The 21503-nt window shown below is 37.7% G+C and overlaps 3 protein-coding genes across 3 annotated transcripts; all 3 read right to left on the bottom strand.

Moving 5' to 3' along the window:
- Positions 1-7957: 7957 nt before the first annotated feature.
- Positions 7958-10937, bottom strand: LOC134796441 (uncharacterized). The gene is made up of 5 exons (XM_063768635.1): positions 9868-10937; positions 9721-9789; positions 8636-8725; positions 8217-8402; positions 7958-8017 (listed from the first exon to the last, which is right to left on the bottom strand). The coding sequence occupies exons 1-5, from the start codon at positions 10873-10875 to the stop codon at positions 7958-7960; spliced, it is 1413 nt and encodes a 470-aa protein (XP_063624705.1). The 5' UTR covers positions 10876-10937.
- A 524-nt stretch (positions 10938-11461) lies between these two features.
- Positions 11462-14422, bottom strand: LOC134796533 (gustatory receptor 68a-like). The gene is made up of 4 exons (XM_063768718.1): positions 13269-14422; positions 13111-13182; positions 12732-12821; positions 11462-11558 (listed from the first exon to the last, which is right to left on the bottom strand). Exons 1-4 carry the CDS (start codon positions 14274-14276, stop codon positions 11502-11504), a joined length of 1227 nt encoding a protein of 408 aa, XP_063624788.1. The 5' UTR covers positions 14277-14422; the 3' UTR covers positions 11462-11501.
- Positions 14423-15756: 1334 nt separating this feature from the next.
- Positions 15757-17963, bottom strand: LOC134796532 (gustatory receptor 68a-like). Its single transcript, XM_063768717.1, has 4 exons — positions 16908-17963; positions 16710-16781; positions 16276-16365; positions 15757-15858 (listed from the first exon to the last, which is right to left on the bottom strand). Exons 1-4 carry the CDS (start codon positions 17910-17912, stop codon positions 15799-15801), a joined length of 1227 nt encoding a protein of 408 aa, XP_063624787.1. The 5' UTR covers positions 17913-17963; the 3' UTR covers positions 15757-15798.
- Positions 17964-21503: the final 3540 nt, after the last annotated feature.

Genomic DNA, 21503 nt, shown 5'->3' with positions numbered 1-21503 from the left:
CATTTTACGATAGATTGTGGGTAGTATTTTCGTTCGATTACTTATTTTATCGATTGAAATTAAGCCTAGTGATACTATACCTTATTTATATAGCTGAAGTTACAGTAGTTAATACATCAATCGGGTTCGAATCCCGGACAACAATGGAATAGATTAAATTGTAATCCAGTGAACGTTAACGCCTTTCTATATTTAATAGCATTGTTGGAGCAAAGAACTTGTGTAACGTAATGATATTTCAAGTAAGTCTTGTGAGATTTATTTATATGAACCGTTATTGCTTGAATCATTCGTTTCCTTGATTAATGGGATCTTTTACCTTAAACTTAGTAGTTTGCTTCCTTATGTCTAGCTATAAGATTCTAAAATCCTCTGACGTGAGATTTCAGACTATGTCAGAGCCGCCAGACCGACGAAGGCTCGTGACTCCGAGACGAAGAGATGCACACTCGAACGCGAGCCGGAGCCGTAGTCTCCTGCAAAGCCGAAGCAACAGTCGACACCGGCCGGATCGGGACGTGGATCTGGGACGCTAGCGACTACGGATGCTGGAGGAAGAAGTACGGCGTGAGCGCAACCGCGTACGTGCTGCCGAAGACCTACGTGAATCATCGCGGCGCGCCAGCTCACCTCAAGCGGCCAGCCGTCATCGAAGCATCCCCGTGTCAGCGAGGGGCCAGGATGAGGAGCGTCGAGCTGAGCGCGGATCACGACAGCCTGACACCGAAGAACGGATTAACAGGTCACGTAGCCCTTCCTTTTCAAAGAATTATTTACTCGATATATTTAAAAATCTGCGAGACTGTCTAGCATCGTTGCCCGTGAACCAAGGCGCACCCCAACCATTACAGAAAATCGATCATAAGAATATATTGCCAAATTTTGATCCTTCATCAAAAAATCAGAGGATGGATATATGGTTGAAGAAGGTGAACGAGTGCGCCTCGGTGTACGGGTGGGATGAAAGAACAACTACGCATTTTGCTATGCAGAAACTTCAAGGTTTGGCCAAAACATGGTATGAGAGTCTGAATAGTATTTTGTTTACATGGGCCGAGTGGCAAGATAAGTTGAGTGTTTTTCCATGTGAACAAAACTATGGCCAGACCTTGGAGGATATGATTAGGAGGAAGAGTAGGTACAATGAGTCCATAGAGGTGTACTATTATGAGAAGTTGAGTCTCGTGAATCGATGCGAGATAGTAGATGCCCGCGCAGCTGAGTGCATAATACATGGTATTACGGACAAGACACTTAAATCCGGGGCTTTGGCACTACGTTGTACCCATCCCGACCAGCTCTTACAGTATTTGATCAGTAATAGGGATTATAATCAAACCAACCAATCTGATCGATCGAATGTTAGGAATAGGAATTTCGATACGTCATAAGTTATTTATTTGCGAAAGATGGGGTATACATAGGATGTTACATCAGTCAGTCAAAACACAGCAAAGCCTAAATCTGATAGATAGCAATAGATCAACCAACGGTACAGGGTGTTACAACTGCAAAGAAAGGGGTCATAGTTTCCTGCACTGCCCTAAGCCGCTGCTTAAATGTGCGCGATGTAATAAAATCGGCCACACTGTGGAGAAATGTTTCTCTAAGTCAGATGACAAAGTGCAAGCAAATACTAGCGGTACAGTGCAGAAAACTATGCGAATTAAGGACAGCGTAGACATGGTGGACTCTCCAGGCTCTAAATATTATAAAGATATCAAGTCGACAGTGCTGAGTTGAGGGCGTTCATAGATTTCGGAAGCGACGCTATGCTCATAAGGGAAACAACTGCTAGTAGATTAGGTCTGTCACATAATATTCCTCAGATCTTGAAGGGATTTGGTAATGGTTTAGTCCAATCGCTAGGGAATCTAAGTCTCGAGATGAACGTCGATGGGGTAGAAGCTAAGGTACCTTTCAAGGTTGTGAGTGATCATTGGCTAGAGGTCCCTGTTCTTGTGGGACAGTCGTTCACAGAACAGGCGCATGTATTGGTAGTAATAAATTGCAATTCTTTGATGTAGGGAAGGAGCTGCCTACTTCAGAGCTTGTTGATAATAGCTATGCCTTGTTCATGTTTTACCCAGCTAGGACAATTGAAATTTATGGAACTGCTTCTGTCATGGCACAAGCTAAGCCGGCTTTCAACGGCGAGGTTCTTTTGAAAAATTGTGTAGCAGGAAAGCCGAACGAGCAGTATTTCATTAGCGGCGGGTTTTCGTCGAGCGGTAAATGGACACATTAATGTACTTGTCGTGCCATGTTCAGAATCTTGTCGCATCCCGGCTAAGCTTATCTTCTGTCGTGCAGAAATTGTCAACGTTGTGAAGCGGGTAGTGGATGTTCCGCAGGGTGAGACTCATATTCGGCAGGCGCTAGATGAAAGTCAGGTGAATGTGGGCAGAGGTGTACCAGCTGACGTAAGACGGAACCTGATGGAGCTGTTGGCGAAATATCAGCATTGTTTTGCTACTTCCTTGAGAGACCTAGGCTGTACAGGCATCACTGAAATGAGTATAGAACTTAATAGTCAGCGTCCAGTCGTTTATCGTCCATACAGGTAGTCACACCACGAACGGGAGAAAGTGCGGTCGATGATTGGAGATATGTTAGACGCCTGTGTGATTCGAGAATCGACTTCAGATTACGCGAGTCCTATTCTACTTGTGCGTAAAAAGGATGGTTCCTCAAGGTTGTGCGTTGACTACCGTATGCTTAATTCAGTAACCAATAAAGAGCGGTACGCAATGCCCATTATTGAGGATGAAATAGCGCGTCTCGCGGGTCAATCTTGTTTCATAATTCTTGATCTCGCGTCTGGCTATTACCAGGTGCCGATCTCTGAGCAGAGCAAACATCTGACGTCATTCGTTACGCCGGACGGCCAATACGAATTCAATCGTATGCTGTTCGGCCTAGCGAATGCTCCCGCAGTTTTTCAACGAATGATAAACACGATACTTGGTCCGGCGCGATTTAGTAAGGCGACCGCGTACATTGATGATGTACTCATTTTTGGAAAGGACTTTGCTCAGTGTCTAGAACGCCTTGAAGAGGTGCTGCAAATGTTTGAACAGGCGAATCTGACATTGAATCTGTCGAAATACGAGTTTTTGTGTGACAAGGTTGATTATCTTAGCTACGAAATTAGCGCTAGTGGTATTCGGCCCGGTGAAAAGAAGATTTTGACCGTAGTCAATTTCCCTCGTCCCCAGAATGTTCATAATGTGAGACTGTTCCTAGGCCTAGGCAGTTACTTTCGCAAATTTATAGAGAATTTTGGTCAAATTTCGTCCCCTCTTAGCAAGCTATTGAAAAAGGACGCCGTCTGGCAGTGGAGTGACGAACAGGAACGAGCATTTGAGTCTAAAGTCGATTTTGGTTAATAGGCTGGTTCTTGCTATTTACGATCCTTCTGCAACGAACACAAGGTAATGAGAACTTTCACCCAGTGGCATTTTAGTCGGCAAACGTCTCCCGAGGAGAAAAACTTCCACTCTTACGAGTTGGAAACACTAGGGGTAGTGTGTTCCCTTCGTAAGTTTATAGTCTATTTACTTGGGAAGGAATTTAATATTATAACCGACTGCAGTGCATTGCGCTCCACATTTTCAAAGCGTGATCTGATACCAAGGATAGCACGCTGGTGGCTAACCCTTCAGGAATTTCATTGTACTGTCGAGTATAGGGCTGGAGTAAAAATGAGTCACGTTGACGCGTTATCTCGAAATCCGGTTGAGCCGTCAGAATGTCTCGAGGATCAGTTTCCGGTGTTAATGGGTATTCGTAGCGAAGATTGGCTTCACACGCTGCAGATAGGCGATTCTGAGTGGAGCAGAATAATTGACATTCTGAAAAGTGATCTAGACGAAAAGGGATTAGAATATATCAAACAGAATTTTGTCCTTAAAGATAATTACTTGTTTCGCTATTTGGACGGGGATAAGGACAAGATCAGGTGGGCGCTACCGAGGGGCGCAAGGTGGCTGGTGTGTAAACTCGATCACGACGAAATTGGACTTTTTGGGATTGAGAAGACCTTAGAACGAATCAAAAGTAACTATTGGTTCCCCAAAATGTCCAGGTTCGTCAATAAATACGTGGGTGCCTGTATTGAATATGCGTAAGCAAAGAACAATTTACTGGGTTACTGCACCCTATTGCAAAGGTAGAGATCCCCTTTCACACCCTTCATGTGGATCACCTTGGACCCTTTGTAAAGTCGTTAAGGGGTTTTACTCATTTGTTGGTGGTTGTTGATAGTTTTACCAAGTTCTGTTTTCTCAGACCTGTCAGAAACACAAATGCCCAAAATGCGATTAAGGTTCTATAGTAAAAATTTTTTAAGGTTGCAATAGCGGTCATTGACTTGACCTTTATCCCGAAATCGTAATTTTCTAGCGATAAATAATCTATCTATACAAAACTGTCGCAAAAATGTCATCCCTTGTGTTTCATAGTACAGGGAGCAGAAATCGCAAAACCTAAAATAATAGAGTTGTGATTTTATTAGTACACTTTCATATATAGAACAGAAAAAAGGAATTAAGGTAAGTATTTGAAAAATATTTATATTTTTTATTGTTTAGCTATCGAACATAAGAAAGTAAAACGTAACCATACTCTATATGTTTAGGTATTCAAATAAAAGTAAGCAAACAATTTTTACATTTCCGTGTAGGTATAGGCAGTTATAACATTTATTGATTAACACTTTCGCGACCAGACAAAAAAGTGAGACATCCTCCAAGGACCACTAGCACCCACTAGTTAGGTTCCGAAGTACCTATACCGATACAGACAGAGAAAAATAACCGAGTGTGCCCCACCCCTGACTCTCGACACTCATAAATTGTAAGGCTGTGGTATCGCCGGCCGCGGGTAGCTGAGTAGTTAGCGGGTACTGCCGGCGGTGTTAGTGCTCAGTTGATGTTTTTATTGTTAAAAATTACTTCATCTCCATATAGAAATAAACAAACAGACTAAAACGTATTTAAGATTTATTTTTGGATGTAAAAATGACATATTATCATTAAATTAACACTTGCAATGACACCCGTACGCACCTAATGAGCTCTTGGCTCCATCCTACCCTGTATTATGATACACAAGCGATGAATTTTTTGCGACAGTTTTGTATAGATAGATGATTTATCGCTAGAAAATTACGATTTCGGGATAAAGGTCAAGTCAATGACCGCTATTGCAACCTTAAAAAAATTTTACTATAGAAGACATTTTTAGCATATTTAGAAACCCTGACCGGCTCGTTAGTGACAGAGGTAGTTGTTTTACCTCGCACACGTTCAAACGGTTTTGCTTAGATAAAGGAATAAAACATGTTTTAAATGCGGTCGCTAGCCCCAGGTCTAATGGCCAAGTTGAGCGGTATAACCGCACAGTTTTAGACTCTCTCAAGGCACTAAGCGTTAAACATGGCGAGAAAAGTTGGGATACGCATTTGGGACGCATTCAATGGGGTCTGAATAACACCATTCAGAAAACTATAGGTAGGAAGCCGTCGGATGTGATGTTTGGAACTCTTATGAATAGCGAAATTAACCCCATGCTCAATGACGTCGTTTTCGATAGCCGTGAAAATGTTGATTTGTGTGAAATACGTGACAGTGTTAAGGCTAGGATAGATCAGGAGCAGGCTAAACAAAAGAGAGTTATGATTTGGGAAGGACACCTTCACGTATATATAAAGAATCGTTAAAATAACAAAAACTTGTTTCAATAATAACGGACAGAGCAAGAAATTAATGCCTTCTTTTATAGGGCCATACCGCGTGAGTAAGGTCTTAGGCAATGACCGCTATGTTGTAGCTCCAATACCTGGATTAGTTGATACAGAAAATAGGCGGTCAACGACCGTAGCTGCTGACCGCATGAAGCCGTGGATAGACGTGACCGCTCTAGAAGTTAATGAAAAAGAGCCTAATGATGATTTTGAGAGCGATGATGGAAACGATTCGAGTTAGAACATGGATATTATTATGGATATCATATTTGTTAGGATATTTTATCCAGATTGATTTGCTACAGAATGTTTTTTTTCGTTGTTACAGATCAAGTACGCGAGAATCGATCGGTTCGCGGCTTGGTGCAATAAGTGTCGAATAAAGTCCTTCGACTGCCATTACGAGCATTAATCGATCGGCTCGGACGGGCGTCGATAGGCAACCTGAAAGGCATCGATCGTTCAGGAGGTTAGGGAACCCTGATTAATCGATCGTTCAGGGGATGTAGGTATTCTGATTAATCGATCGTTCAGAATACTCGTTTGATGTAAATAATGTATTTCACGGCATAATCGATCGGTCGTGACTTCATTTTGATGTTCCCATGGCCCAATCAATCGATCGTTTGGGTTCACTAGATTCGATATTCAATCGATTGTTCATAGAATTTGTTATTTAAATTAAAATCTTATACTTATTCCGATAATCCGTAAACGCACTGCCTCCCTCATGCGCCGAGTACGTGACAGTTCCAACAGTCGGCTTCAGCTCATTCCTGGAGATACTGCTGGTACACTCTGGAGGCACTGGAATAACCTACATATGGGATCCAGAGGCATAGTGTATAATTTAATGTAAATATATATGTAGATTTTAATTTAATTTTAATGTAATTTTTGTTTATTGTAATTTTTGTTGACATGTTTTTAAGTTTATTTTTAATTCAAATTTTTATATGATAATATTTTAATCTTAATAATTTGGATGGGTATTTTTTTTTTGCCTGAAATAAATTTGATTGATTGATTACTTGGATTATGTATGTAGCTTATAGTTTATTTTGGTACATGATAGCTTCGTAAATTTTGCAGTTTATGATTAAATTTAATTTGGGTTAACTATAATGTTAACTAGACTAGTGTTAAAATTTACTAATAAAATAACTATTATTATTTTACATGTATGTTAAATATTACTTGATAGATCAATGTCTGCATTTGCATTGTAATGTAAAAGTTATAAATGAATAATTAAAATGTTAAGCATAATTAAGACTAATTTGTTGAATAAGTTTGTTTTAAATAGTCAAGATAGCAGATTGTTAGGTTGCTTAGGTTACCACCTGGTGTCGTGTGCGGGACGCACACGATGTCAGGACAGCCGATTGTTAGGTTACGTTATTTTTAACGTTAATATTTATCAATTTGACCAATTATTTATTTTCAATAGTCGTATTTAGTTAATGATTTATGGTTTACACTAGTAACATTTATGGTTTATTTCTGGCAACATCGCTATAACGTGATTGGTTGATGTCTTGGCGGGCGAATAATATCGTTCAACGATTGGTTGACGTCATCGATATCACGCGATGTCGTCCACCAATCGCGAGGCTCTATTTTCCCGCCATATTGGCAACGGGTCTTGGTCGGGAGTGGATCAAACCGGGCATTCTGTTTGGAGCGTTCGTGGAAATAGGTAGCTTATTCGGAGTGACGTGCTCACGGCTGTGGGTAGCCTAGGTTGCCTAGGCTTGCTAGCTAGCTAAGTTAATTAATTGATGTGTAAACGAATGTTGAGTTTAAGTGTCTAGAGTAATAAAGTAAATGGATGTTGAGTTTAAGCGTCTAGAGTATTAAACAAGTGAATGTAATCAAGTAGTTTGAATAAACATTCCTAATCTAACCGTTTGGAGTTTTCCTTTGTTCCGGTGCCTAGTAGTTGGTCGTTCATATAAGTTTCAAGATGACATGTACTGGGACCGCGTCGAGCACTAGTACCACCACCTTACAGGACACGTTCTACCTACCTTAGATAACTTTATGGAAATAACTACCACATAATTAATGTTTGACGAATTTAAATACCCTAAAATTTTAAGAGTTGTTTTACCCGGCCAACACGAATGCCATTAAAAAGTTTCACACAAGTAGGTATGATAAATTTTATTGAGGTATAGGTCTTTTAAAATATGTTAGTGTAACATGACTCTAACGAGTCTTTGCGAACTGTACGAGTATTATCAAGTACATCGCAGCTGCTGCTACAACCTGAAACAAAAAACAATTGGTAATTTATTTAAGATAATCCCACAAAGGTCGCGGAGATCATAAAGTATGTACGTATACCTACGAGTCAAGTCGGTTAGTTCCCGATTCGCCGGATTTACTTTAGGACGTGACAGGACGTCCCAATCCGAGTATATGAGAATCCGACGAAACAAGAATCTGGGGAACCGGGTTGACTAACCGTCAAGTCCGGATTCATCCTGAGGTAGTCTGCTGGCTTGCGCGGTTGCACGGAACGGATGAGCGGGTGGACGAAAAATAGTATGAGCAACGCTAACTGGCGCAGTCGCGTGCGACGGATTTTACCTACAATGGCACCCGCGTGCGCCCGCCCTGTGCACCCACGCCAGCTACGGCCCGATTCGAACTTTAAGATACGTCAAATATTAAATGCCACATTTGACACTGTCGTATCTAATCCATATCATTTCTAGACGTAATATTTGACACATCTTAAAGTTCGAATCGGGCCGCTAGCCGCGCCGCGGACGCCCTGGCGGTTGCAAATTTGAAATGTGCATTTTAAAACTTTTGTGGTCTAGTTTTATGTAGTTAGTCTACCATTCTACCTTGCCGTTGTGGTGTAAATATTTAACTTACATTAAACATGAGTGGAGCTTCTAATGGAAAGTAGCCGAAAATTGTGATTTCAGTGCCTTGAAAAGTCATTAACGTTGAAAAATGTTGAATCTGCGGACAAAACGAAACGAACGGTAATAATTACTGTTGCGTACTGTCGAATTCGAGTATAAAGATGATCATAATTAATACCTAACAGTACATATAAAGTTAATGCAATTAAATTTGACGGAGATGCGAGTTTTACTATGTAAGGAGCATTGGGATAACTACAAAAGCGAGTTAATTTTGGAAATTGCTATTATCTACTAACTCGAAGCACTTTCTATTTAATTGTAGCAACAGTAAGCAAGATGCCATGGCATGATAATCGTTGCAGTAAGTAGCGTAACTGTTGCTAAAGTATGAAGTGTTTCTGGCTTACTAGTTAGCCATTAGTCATTTTCAAAATTACTGTAACGTAGACACAAGACGCAAACTTTTGTTAAAATATTAACAATAAGCCGCAGTAAAAAAAATACTGCGGCTTACTGTTAATATTATCAAAAATTTGCGTTTATGTATAGGCATAGAGAAATATAGTAAGAATAGAGTGCTCACTCCATACATCAGTTTTGGTACCAAAACGACTATTATTCTCGCAGTCGACATCCAGCATCGAGTAGCGGAATTATCAGTACCGCTACTCGATACTAGAATTCTCTAGTGTCTCGACTCACGAAAATTGTATTGAACAACAATTTACAACTAATATTAAAAGCAGGAGTCGTTTAAAATAGAGTTCCGGTTAATCTGGTTATAATATTAGCTGAAAATTATTGAGCTTTTCGGTTGGTGCTACATCTATTGTCAAGTAGCAGTACTGATAATTCCGCTACTCGATGCTAGATGTCGACTACGAAAATAATAGTCTTTTTCGTACTAAAACTGAAGTATGGAGTGAGCACTCTATATATTTTTATCTCTATGGTATAGGAGAATATTTTGAAGAGTAAAAGGCGTGGAAGTAAGAAAAATATTCCAAAAAAATGTTAATCCATTTCTTTTTGAGCCAACCTGTATTTAGTTGCTTTGACCTTTCCTATCTTATTGCTGACTGTACATACCTCAATAAACAGTTTTATATCATCATCGTCACTTCGAATGTTATGTATTGTTCGTCCTATTGCGAGCGCCTGAAAAATAACAGTAGATTAGTCCAGTAGGCATTTCTGATTATAAAAAAAATTATATCCTTCAACCAATTAAGGTACCTCTGCTTTTAATAAGGATCCTGAACGTGCCAGAGCATAAATCTTCAACAGTTGCAACAAAACCCAGTAGGAGCATTCGATCAAGTTGTGAGTTGTAAAGTTGTCTTGATATAGGAGTCCTTGGCAAATGTCGTAGGATTCACTGACCATCGTGTGAAAGCATTGCAACAGGGAAAACATAATGGGAGCTTGGAAAACCGCATTGATCTGTCTCTTGACACGCAGCGCATTCACATAAACGCACTGCATTTGAGACAACGTGATTGGAATCCGTCCCAACTCGACTTTTGAACTACTGTTCTTTATACTTCTTCGTGCTTTCATGAACATCCTACAGTGATCCTCAATATTTTTCAATATTGCCTCTACCATCAATACAAGCACATAATAGAAAGCAATCAAAATGAATTGTATCATCTCTGGTAAATTGAAAGAAATAGTTATCAATATCCTTTTCCATAAGCTAGATGAGCCAGCGTACGTAACGGCCGTAAGTGTGAGCAGGATTAGACATATAGAGCCGATAACTCCGCAGTTGACTCTTACGCGAATACGTCCCAAAATGATCCCTCTATTGACATAAGGTAGGTCGTCCCAGGACCGAGTGATCTCTTTTAAAATGGACACATATATGTCTTTGTATCGGAAAGCGCAGAAATACGTAGCGTTACAGAACGTAAATTGTGTGACCAATTCAATTATGTAATTGGCTTTCGCCATTTGGTCATCAGCTAGAGCATTCTCTTCGCGTGAGGTTAACACTTCATATACGTGGAGTCCGAAAAACACATACACGAGAAGCAACGTTAAAAAAGCACAACATGAATGGTTGAAAGCGGACTTGTGCAAAATAACGCAGTCTACATTTCCTTGTGGAAATTCTATTGAGCACGGGATAAGTCCGAGAAATGAGAGGACAATATATAAAGGTTTAAAGATCTGGAGTAAGCGTAATTCCTCGTTTCTTTTCACAATAGGGGAGAAGTACAGACGCAGCGAACTAAACATTGTTTAACTTTTACTTGAATAGTTAGCAATGTGTAACTATTCAAAGGCAGACAATTTACTGCCGAGAGGGGGTCATTAGGCTAGTAGATACTAATAACGCAAAGTGGGGGTGTGCATTATAATTATATCAAACTCATCATTCACGTTTTATTATTAAAGGGTAATAAGTCATGCGCAGTCAAAGTATGCAGTAATTAAACCCCTAAATCGTCATACTTTTAAAGCAGAAGGTATATTTAAAATTACAATATATAATATTGATTACATATTCGTCTCAATGCATCCCTCTCATCTAAGTATATTTGTGAGTGGGAGATTAATATCAAATCCGCCTCCTCGAATTTAATTGAGATCGCATGTCATACGGCAGTCAATCACTACACTCATTCAGGTTATTAAAATTATCGTAAGTACCCAGATGCTAATGTTTGTACCTATTATAGTTTAGGTAGATATAGGTAGTTCACAATAATCACAGTGCTTTACGAGTAGTTTATGACTTTATAAAGAAAAGAGTAGTCGACAATAAAAGCTTGCATTAAAAATGTTTTGTTTTTCTGAATAATGCATTGATAGAAGGATGTCAAAGAGAAGAGATAAACTGATCATCTATCTAAGAGAATAAGTCAAATCTGGTCAAACTGCACCAAAATGGTTAAATACATGAATGCTGAAGCCACCATCTGAAAACAACATGAATTTATAATATATCTATTTATTTAAACTTTATTGCGCAAACTAGAATTATCTGCCCATCACTAGAATCTCAATCCTTTCAGTATGTCTGCAATGAGGAGGCACACTGAAAGGTTAGGACAGATGTCGCCCCAGCAATCCGTCATTGTTTACAATTTGTGACAAGTGTATGGTTGCGATTTATTATATTTTATCAAGTCGTTATTATTATATTTTATTTTGATTTAATTTCATGTCTTTTTAATTTCAATTAATTTATTTATCTCTGACATTGTATAGAATATAGATCATAATACTAACAATATTTTATAAGTCATAGTCGTAAGTACTAACAAAAATGATCTCAGTTGGTCCTTGAATAAATGATAATTAAAAAAAAAATATATTAAGAAAAATGTATTCATTTATGACTGTACGGGAACTACAAACCGAGCATCGAAGGAGAATTGCTACAGTTGGTGGAAAAAAGGCTGATTTGATACAAAGATAATCACTTAATATATTTGAGGTTATCTTGTGTATTTTACTGTTTATTCAAATTTTCGAAGGCTCACGTGCAGTTTTTCCTTTTATATTACAAGTGTTCGATCGAAAACAAAGCTTTGGTGTATACCTGACCTGGATGTACAAGAAGGCGAGGCGTTTCATATACGCCGCCCTACGACACTATCAGATAGGTACCTACACAAAGTCGTGATGCGTCTGGAGTATAGCATGTGTGACCAAGCCATGCCCTAAATGATGTAGGTACTATTCATTAAAACTTAGCTTACCTGTGTATTTACTCTTTCCAACATATTTACCTCCCTAAAATGCAGCCTATAAAATCGATATTTGTCATTTGCCTTAGTTTTTGAACCTAAAGCTTTTTCTCACCGATTTATGCATATCGGGTCCTTGGGAAAAAAGGAAGATCCTATATTTCCACAATTTGTCGTACAATATTGGAGTATTTTGGAGAAAAAGGAGAATGTTTACAATTTATTTGTAAATATATATGTGATTTGACAGTGACAGCCGACAATAATGAAGGTGCCGCCTGGCGGGATAAAATGACAGTTTTCCTCCTCATAGCTTAGGTTTTAAGATTTGTCAGTCGATAGTGTGTTTTATTATATTTTAGTGCAGACTATGGTAGTTTAGGGTAGTTCCGAACTTACATTAAATATGAGAGTTCCATCCAGTGTAAAGTAGCCGTAGATAGTAATTTCTGCTTTTTGATAAGACATCAGTGATGAAAAGTGTTGTACCTAGAAAAACCAAAGAAGAGAAGTTATTAAAAGCACTGGCACACATTTCTGCTGGTGACGCAGTTCAAAAGGAAAAAAACGCATTTAACTGATTTGCAAGACCGAAGTGATCCCATAAGTGTTCCGCGAACAAAGTTTTGTACGGAACACTAAAAAAAGTTGGATACCAATCGATGTCCTCGAAATTTTGAATTATCTACCTAGAAAAACCCTTTTATAAGGTTAGATATCACAAACCAAATTTTAGGCAAGTTACAGAAAATAACTACCACAAAAAAAAAACACTTACGAGTAAATACGCCTTTAAATCTTGATCTCTTCTTATCGGAAAATTATATATAGTGCGGCCAATTTTATTTACCTGAAACAATCAAGAACACATAGTTACAGCGACAGATAGTTGATGTAGAACTAGAAATATCCATCTTTGCAAAATACAAGAAATACCTGTGATTTCAACAATGCTCCCGAACACGCGAAAGCAGACAATTTTAGCAGCTGCGTGAATACCCATAGACTGAGCCCGATAGTGCTGTTTACAGAGAAGTTCGGCACATAGACCGTACCGTGGTATATCATATGGGGTAAGCCTATCAGCTCGTGGAAGCACACTGTCAACGCCACCAGGATCGGTGCCAGAAACGCTGCGTTCACCTGCCGCTTGATCTTTAGCGTCTTCACGTACACATTTTTTATCTTGAATATGCCCAATTCCGATTTAGCTCCAAGTGAATTATAGCAAATGTTATTTCTCAGATCTAAGATTTTAATCTCCTCTTCAATGTTTTTCAAAAGGGCTACTATCATCAAAATCATTACCAAATAAAATGAAATCATTATAAATTGTATTAGCTCTGGTAAAATAAAAGTTACGGTAAACAATATCTTCTTCCATATACCAAGATGTCCCCTGTATGTGATAGCTGATAGCAAAGGGATAATTACAATCACAGGGCTCAGTACAGCACACATCTGAACACGTAATTGTCCAAGAATCTGTTTCCTTCCACCCATTGCTAACCTGTCCCAGCAGCCTGCCATGTCGTTTAGCATCCTGATATACAGATTTCTGTCACGAATCACATGGAAATATGAGACTGTGCAGAACAATACTTGCAGCGATAGGTCAATAATGTAGTTCGTTAAAGTCATACTGCCTTGCGTTATGGAGTTGTCTTGACTAGAGATGTGCAATTCTTGTAAATGAAAAATATAAAAGCTGTGAATGAAAATGATCATTAATAAGGTATGACACCAATTATACACGCTGTTTTTGAGAGTAAAAATGGCGTTTTGTCCATCGTTAGGAAATAGTATGGTTTGAGGAAATAAGCCGAGCGTGGAAAGTAAAACGTAGATAGGTTTAAAAATCTGGAGAAAACTTAGTTCTTCATTTTGATTAACAACGGGAGAGAAATATTTTTTTAGTGTAGCAAACATGTTTCTAGCATGCATAGTGCAGCAAGATGAGATACTGAAGTAAATGACTGAAACTTGTGCTTATGTATTTTTAATTATTCTGTCGGTTTATAATTAAAATGGGTGTTTTATGTATTGGTATTAGTTACCTAATGAACAGTCATAACATGTTTACGAGTATCGAAGGTTGAACTAAGTTTAAACCGTGAAATATTATTTTAATGGATTAAGTACAGTCTCCTGCAATAGGTAAAATCTTTGATACTCGGTTGATTATTTTGGGGTCTGGACCGAGTCACAAGATTGATAGACTAGATAGACTGGCCTCTGTTCGGAGTCTATACTCTAAATCATAATTAGATTCCAAAAAAAGTAAGACAATGTTGCCACTTTTTACTAGCGCGTCTTGTATTTATGTAAAAATAAGTAAATAAAAGTACTTTTTTAAATCGTAGGAGTAAAATTACAAATAAATAAATTATCTTAGCGTATTTATTTATAAAAAGGAATTTACTAATTTACAAACAAATGCATCAGGAGTTTACCAACCCGCCTATGGCGAGACTTAAGTCCCGTCGCCCGGCATACGCAGCAGCTGAAACACTCACACAAAGTTCCTTCAACGTACAGCAGCTCTGGAAACAAGACTGGATGAGGCTAGCTGACGGTACCCCGGCCGTGAATATCGACCCGACTATCATGAACAAGGGGACCGACCTTCCTAGGAAACTATGGTGTCGCTTAAATCGCCTAAGAACCGGGCACGGACGATGCAACTTCTTCCGGCATAAGTGGGGTTGGAGTGACTCCGCGCTATGCGACTGCGGCATCGAGTACCAGACCATGGAGCACATCATCCAGCGGTGCCCACTCCGCGCATACTCGGGTAGCCCGGATGATCTACTAGACTTGACGCCCGATGCTGTGCAGTGGTTGCAAAACTTGGATGTTGCCTTATAAATAAAAATACTGTGTATACAATTTTTGCCTATGTGACCATATCGCCATACGATTAAATAAATCGACAATATCGACAAAGATACGTTCTTTAACAGCTCAAAGTCTAATATGTCTGGTCTGTGGTAAAAAGCGTGTAAAATATCTGACGCCATCATGTTTGCAAATATATATGAGCGTACCATAATATATTTTAGGCACTTCCTTGAGCAAGAAATTATTACGCATTTAATTATAGTTGATTATTTGTTAATAGACGACTACCTACTATAGCTGGTCAAGCAAATCTTGTCAGTAAAAAAAGGCGCGAAATTCAAATTTTCTATGGGACGATATCCCATCGCGCCTACATTTTTCAAATTTGCCGCCTTTTTCTACTGATAAGATCTGCTTGACCAGCTATATATGAAAAATTCTGTTTAAGTTCTTAATCTCATTTCACCACCAGGTATTATTTATTCTAATTTCTATAATAAAACTACATTGCTATATCATTAAATATACAATGTTATTAATCTTTCAGTGAATTATGTTTAATGCCCTTCAATTGATTTTTCGGATGTCTTCATGAATTTTGTTTCTATTTAAATTTTCCCAAAATTCATTCAGGTTTGTCAAACTGCACCAAAATCACTAAATACATCGCAGCAGACGCAACCATCTGAAAAAGAAAATATATTGTTAAACACGTCAAATCTATATTTGACACAAATAAAAGTTGCAGGGCCATCCCTACAACTTATATTTCCGGTAGTAGATCCACAGGCCAAAGGAGGGAGGTAGAGGAAAAACAAGGTGGAAAGATGTAGGTACGTAGTGTAAAGAAACATGCATGTGTACGAGGTACTTGTAGGCTTAGCATAGACAGGATAGACTACTCGTCCCTTTCTAATTAATACACGGGAAAAGACGGGTAGTCTATCTCGCGGGCGAGATACTGACGCGGACGATCTCGAAGACAGCGAAGTGGAGATGAAAAATTAGGAAAGCTGATCACAACACCATGAAGGATAGGTACATAGGAAGAGAGAGAGAGAGTCAAACATAAAATGAATAATACGTAGATTCAGAAACTTACATTAAATAAAAGAGTTGCATCCAATGGGAAAAGGCCATATACAGTCATTTTTGCATCATGATAAGTCATCAATGATGAGAAATGCTGCACCTGATTAAATAAGGAATGATATAGTGTTTACTAAATGATTAAATGAATAACTAAAAAAATAGGACAATTTACACAGACCCAATAGTCTGGACGGATCAAACATTTGTGATAACACAGAATAATGCCCTTACCAGGATTTGCACCCGAATTCGTCACATCAAAATAATAGTAGACCTGCTATACTACGTCATCATCATTAACAAATTGAACAATTGAATAAATACCAGCCTATTTTTAGGCTGATAATAAGCTTAGAGCATGTGAATTCCTTTGAAAAAAGATTCAAACAACTATACTCATGTTTAAGAAGTTTTAGAAGTTACAATAATATTTATAAAACTTACTTCTATAATAACTTTCCAATCTGGATCACCACTTATTGGAATGTTATGAATAGTGCGGCCAATTTCATTAACCTGAAAAACAAAAGTTTTTTTTAATAACCATGTAATTTTTTCAATACATATCACACGACGTGTCAGAAGCCGGTGTTGATCGAAGCATATTATAAGCATATATCACATTTATAACAATACACTTACTTGTGATGTCAACAGATCGCCAGAGCGCGCCAAAATATATATTTTGAGCAGCTGATTGACCGCCCAGATGCTGCAGTTAATAATGTCGTGGGTGGAAAAATCAGTCTGGAAGGCGAGACCATGGTAAATCGTGTGAGGCAAGCCAACTAGCTGATGGAAGGTTGACACGAGCACTACCAGTATCGATGTCCGGAACGCTGCGTTCACCTGCCGCTTGAACCCCAGCGTCTTGACATACACCTTCATTATCTCGCCCATACCCATTCTGATATCAGCTTCAAAAAAATCATTCTGTTTGTTTTTTGACACATCATGTAAAATTAATATTAACTCCTCTTCAATATTTCTTAACAGCGCCACAATTATCAAAACCAATACGAAATAGAATGCAAGCATTCCAAACTGTATCAGCTCAGGTAGATCATACGTAAGAGATATTAATATTGCTCTCCAGATATTAAAGTTGATTCCGGTGTTTAAGGATATCAGTAAGAGTAGAAAAATCAGTAATACAGAGGGTAGAACCACACAGTTCACCTGCACACGCAATCGTCCAAGAATTAGCCTTCTCTTACCCATTGCCATTCTTTCCCAACAGTCTGCCATATCGTTTAAAATAGTGATGTACATTTTTCTGTCGCATATTACACGAAAAAATGAAACGGTACAAAATAATACTTGTATAATAACGGCAACGGTGTAGTTTATCAGAGTCATTGTACCTTCTGTCAAAGTGTTCTCTTTACTAGACGTGTATAATTCTTGTAAATGAAAAAAGAAAAAGACGTAAATTACAACAATCATAAACATTGTGCAGACGGAATTGATTGAGCTGTTTTTAATATCCACGTTAGTTTTGTGTATTCCATCAGGAAATTGTATGGACTGTGGAAATAAACCGAGAGCAGAAAGTAAAATGTAGAGAGGTTTAAAAATCTGCAAGAGACACAATTCTTCTTCGTGATTGATAACTGGAGAGAAATATTTTGTCAGTGTAGAAGACATTTTCTCTGACAAGTAGTTTCTGATCGGTAGTAAAAATCACTCTAACTAAAGAATGACTGACAGGAAATTATTAAAAGTATGTAGATAAAACACAAACATGGTTAAAGCGTTGTTCCGATGGTATCGTTTGCTAATTGTCAGAAACATTCTAATAAGTATGCATGATTTGATTGCCACTATGATTGTATTGCCCTTAATAATAAGCTCAGTTATAAAGTGCCCAACTGTAGTAGACAACGAGAGACGCGCCCGCACCGGCTGTTCGTGACCGGCCGCTGCCGCACCCACGCCGGTGAGCGCGCTCCTCTTCGCAGGCTCGTCCACACTTATAACACACATTTTAACCAGGTGGATATTTTTGGCTGCAGTTCTGGTGTATATAAAAAACTTGTAACAGATGTACTTAGACATAGTAACAATATGTAATATCTAGTGATATGAAGCGAATCAAAATGTACTATTTAATGTACTAACTATGTATAATTTCCATACATCGTTATCGCGGGAGCAAATATAAATTTATTAAAGAAGTGGTAAAACAGACTGCCCGTTTAGTAAAAACAGACCTTTCTGCCTACACATTATAAGCCTCCAAGAAGTTCATCATACATAGCACGAAGTTTTTGTTGCATAATGTTCATAAATCTTGCTTTACACTCTGTTAGTAAATAATGACCCGGAATCGACATATCAAATAAATATTCATGATTTATTTTGTACAACATTATTTAATTTTTGTTGATCTTAAGTGATTTTCGTAATATACAACATAAATTTTCTCTATGTTTTCTACTCTTAATCTGCGGCGTCGTGCAGTAAATATCCATTTTAATTGGCTAAATGATCTTTCGACTGCTACTGTTGTAATGGGTGCGTTTTTAAAACGACGGAAGTAATCAAATGTAGAACGATATATCGTTGAATCTAGTACTATCTCCTTCTCCGATATCAGTTCACACATTTTTTTCATAACTTCATATCCGGCATTTTTCTGCAAAACCACTTTGAACTTTTTTAAAATCTGTTTTCCATCTTTATTCAAAATTAATTTGGATATATGTTTGTATGTATTTTGTACTATGGTCAAACTTTCACTAAGAGATAGATTTTGGCACTGCAGTTTATTTATAGCATCTGGTATTACTTGCAGATACTTTGCTATGAAATTTACATCTTTTCGAACTTTTGCACTGAGTAAAGATTTTTTTGCTTTGACGATGCACTGTGCGTCTGAATTACGAAATGTGTCTATAACGCTTTTTATTTCATCAAAATACTTGTTGTAGTAAGTGGTAGCCTCGATCCATGTTCCCCAGCGAATAATTGTTGGGTTTGGAGGCAAAGGAATTCCATTAAACATTTCTCTTAATGCTTTTACTCTTTTCGGAGATTTGCGAAATACTTTCTTTACATTTGAAATTAATAGGTTAACTTCTGGAAAAAGAACACGAACTTGATCGGCAACTCTGTTAAGAGCATGGGCTAAACATGTAACATGGACAATGTTCGGAAAAAGTGTTTTCAAATTTCTGCCAGCTTTCAACATATACCCCACACCATCAGTCAATAACAACAACACTTGTCATGCTTATTGTGACCAGGGCCCCACAAATCATCCAGGGCATTTTTTACAGTATTAGTTATACTGATATTGTTCGTTTCATTTAAACATTTGCTTGACAGCACGTGTGGAGTTCCAACATCATCTTCAAGCATAGCACCTACTATAACGTTAGCGATTTGACGACCTATAGCATCTGTGGTTTCATCAACACTTACATATATATACGCGTCTTTTAATTCGTCTCTAATTATATCCATCTCTTTGTCGTATAATTCATTCACGCAAGTCTGCCTCAGCAAACATTCTGAAGGGACCTGAACAGTTTTTTCAAATTTTCCAGATACACAATCTTCAATGAAATTTTTAAATACAGGGTTCTCTATTTGAGACCACGGTATGTTACAGCTTACTAGAAATTTTGTCAGTTCCAACCTAAAATCTTTTTTGAGAGAAGTGTGTCTTTCAGAGTTAAAATGACGTTTCACGGAAGATTTAGTTTTACAAAAACTAATATTGCACTTCGAGCAAAATAGATTTGTATCGCGAGCCTCTAGCTCAGGATAATCCTGTATAAACAACCCCACAAATTCATCACATGTTATTTTCCTTCGAGGCATTTTAAAGGCAACTTCTATTTGATTATGTTGTTACAAATAAAGATCAGTCAAGATTGACAAATGTCTAAATTGACTGATAAGGTTGCGTACCTAATAGGTAATCTTTTTAAGTACCAATCAAGTCAAGTATGGAGGTAAGATAGCATTGATATTCAATAAAATAATTATACATTTTAAGGTCGTAGGTATAAACGTTTCTCTATACGAATGTCATTTCTGTTTTTGACTGTTTTTTATAATCTTTCAGTATTGTCAAATCGTATTTGCTCCCGCGATAACGATGTATGATAATTTCATATAACTTATGTAACGTAATGCTGCATGCACTGTTAACTATTAAGCGTTAAATATTTAAGTAATTTTATGATGTTAGAACTCAAAGTAATAATAACCTTTACCTTGTCAATGCCTCCCGGAGCCTTAAGCTCCGAGTAATCAAAGTATGTACCTATAGTAGTATACCCTATAATGGACACGGAACCAGTAATGGGACAAAAAAACACAATTCCTCTAAAATAAGTATATAAAAGTAGTTTATAAACACTGGATATATTTCTATCATAAATAAGAGTCCAAGAGCTGATTATGTTTGAATTTTTATTAAATTCGGTTATTTTTTAAGAAATGTGCGTCAACCCAAAAGTTGTCGTGCCACTGAAAAAAAATATCACTAAAAATTCTTAACAACTTCGCTAAGAGAGGTGAGTTAATTTATTAAATTTTAATTAATTAATACTTGATGAAAACTAGAATGTGTTTTGTTAATTGCATTTACCATGAGATAAGGTATACAACACACTATGTTGTGACTCCACAGATGTAAAAAAATAGTGGTATTTGGCCCAATCCCATTATAGGAGCTGTAAAACTGCATACCTCCTATGATGGGACAATTGACATAATGATGCTTGCCATGCCATAATTTCATGTTTTAAACAATACAGAAGTAAAATGTAGTTACGAAATATGTCAACCAGGAGGTATTCTCGGACTTAGGATAAATTAATATCGTTTTTACAAACTTTTATTTAACTTGCCTTGTGAGTTAGTGTGGGTCAAATCTTGGTAGCTGAATTTGACCCACTTTTCGATTTCCGATTCAGTTGAAATTTTGTGTAAGTACGTAATTAAGTATGCAAATCGGATGATAATGCAACATTATGATAACATGGACTTGATCTGATGATGGAGACAGGAGGTGGCCATGGGAACTTTATCGCAATAAACCCTAACTAATTGTGTTTGGGTATATTAGAATTGTCTCGATGAATCTAATACAATAATAATTGGCTGTGGAAAGAAAAATACATTCAGCGATAAAAGCTTATACCAAAAATTGATATTTTTGCCATAGCTTATTCCCCATTTCAATATTTTATACTGATAGAGCAATGTCCATTATAGGGGGCC

The sequence above is a fragment of the Cydia splendana genome, chromosome 13, assembly GCF_910591565.1.
Source record: "Cydia splendana chromosome 13, ilCydSple1.2, whole genome shotgun sequence".
Lineage (NCBI taxonomy): Eukaryota > Metazoa > Arthropoda > Insecta > Lepidoptera > Tortricidae > Cydia > Cydia splendana.
Note: the sequence above shows the minus strand (reverse complement) of the source record. Positions and strands in the feature narration are given on the sequence as shown.

Bases quoted from the DNA above. Each gene is read 5' to 3' on its own strand.
- LOC134796532 (XM_063768717.1), bottom strand. From the start codon at position 17,912: ATGTCTTCTACACTGACAAAATATTTCTCTCCAGTTATCAATCACGAA. The intron at 16,782-16,907 runs GTAAGTGTATTG...TTTGTTTTTCAG, and splicing joins GCGATCTGTTGACATCACAA to GTTAATGAAATTGGCCGCAC. The intron at 15,859-16,275 runs GTAAGTTTCTGA...TTTCTTTTTCAG, and splicing joins ATGCAACTCTTTTATTTAAT to ATGGTTGCGTCTGCTGCGAT.
- LOC134796441 (XM_063768635.1), bottom strand. From the start codon at position 10,875: ATGTTTAGTTCGCTGCGTCTGTACTTCTCCCCTATTGTGAAAAGAAAC. The intron at 8,726-9,720 runs GTATGTACAGTC...TTTTGTCCGCAG, and splicing joins ATATAAAACTGTTTATTGAG to ATTCAACATTTTTCAACGTT. The intron at 8,403-8,635 runs GTAAGTTAAATA...CGTATCTTAAAG, and splicing joins AAGCTCCACTCATGTTTAAT to TTCGAATCGGGCCGTAGCTG.
- LOC134796533 (XM_063768718.1), bottom strand. From the start codon at position 14,276: ATGCATGCTAGAAACATGTTTGCTACACTAAAAAAATATTTCTCTCCC. The intron at 12,822-13,110 runs GTAAGTGTTTTT...TGGTTTTTCTAG, and splicing joins ATTTAAAGGCGTATTTACTC to GTACAACACTTTTCATCACT. The intron at 11,559-12,731 runs GTAAGTTCGGAA...TGTTGTTTTCAG, and splicing joins ATGGAACTCTCATATTTAAT to ATGGTGGCTTCAGCATTCAT.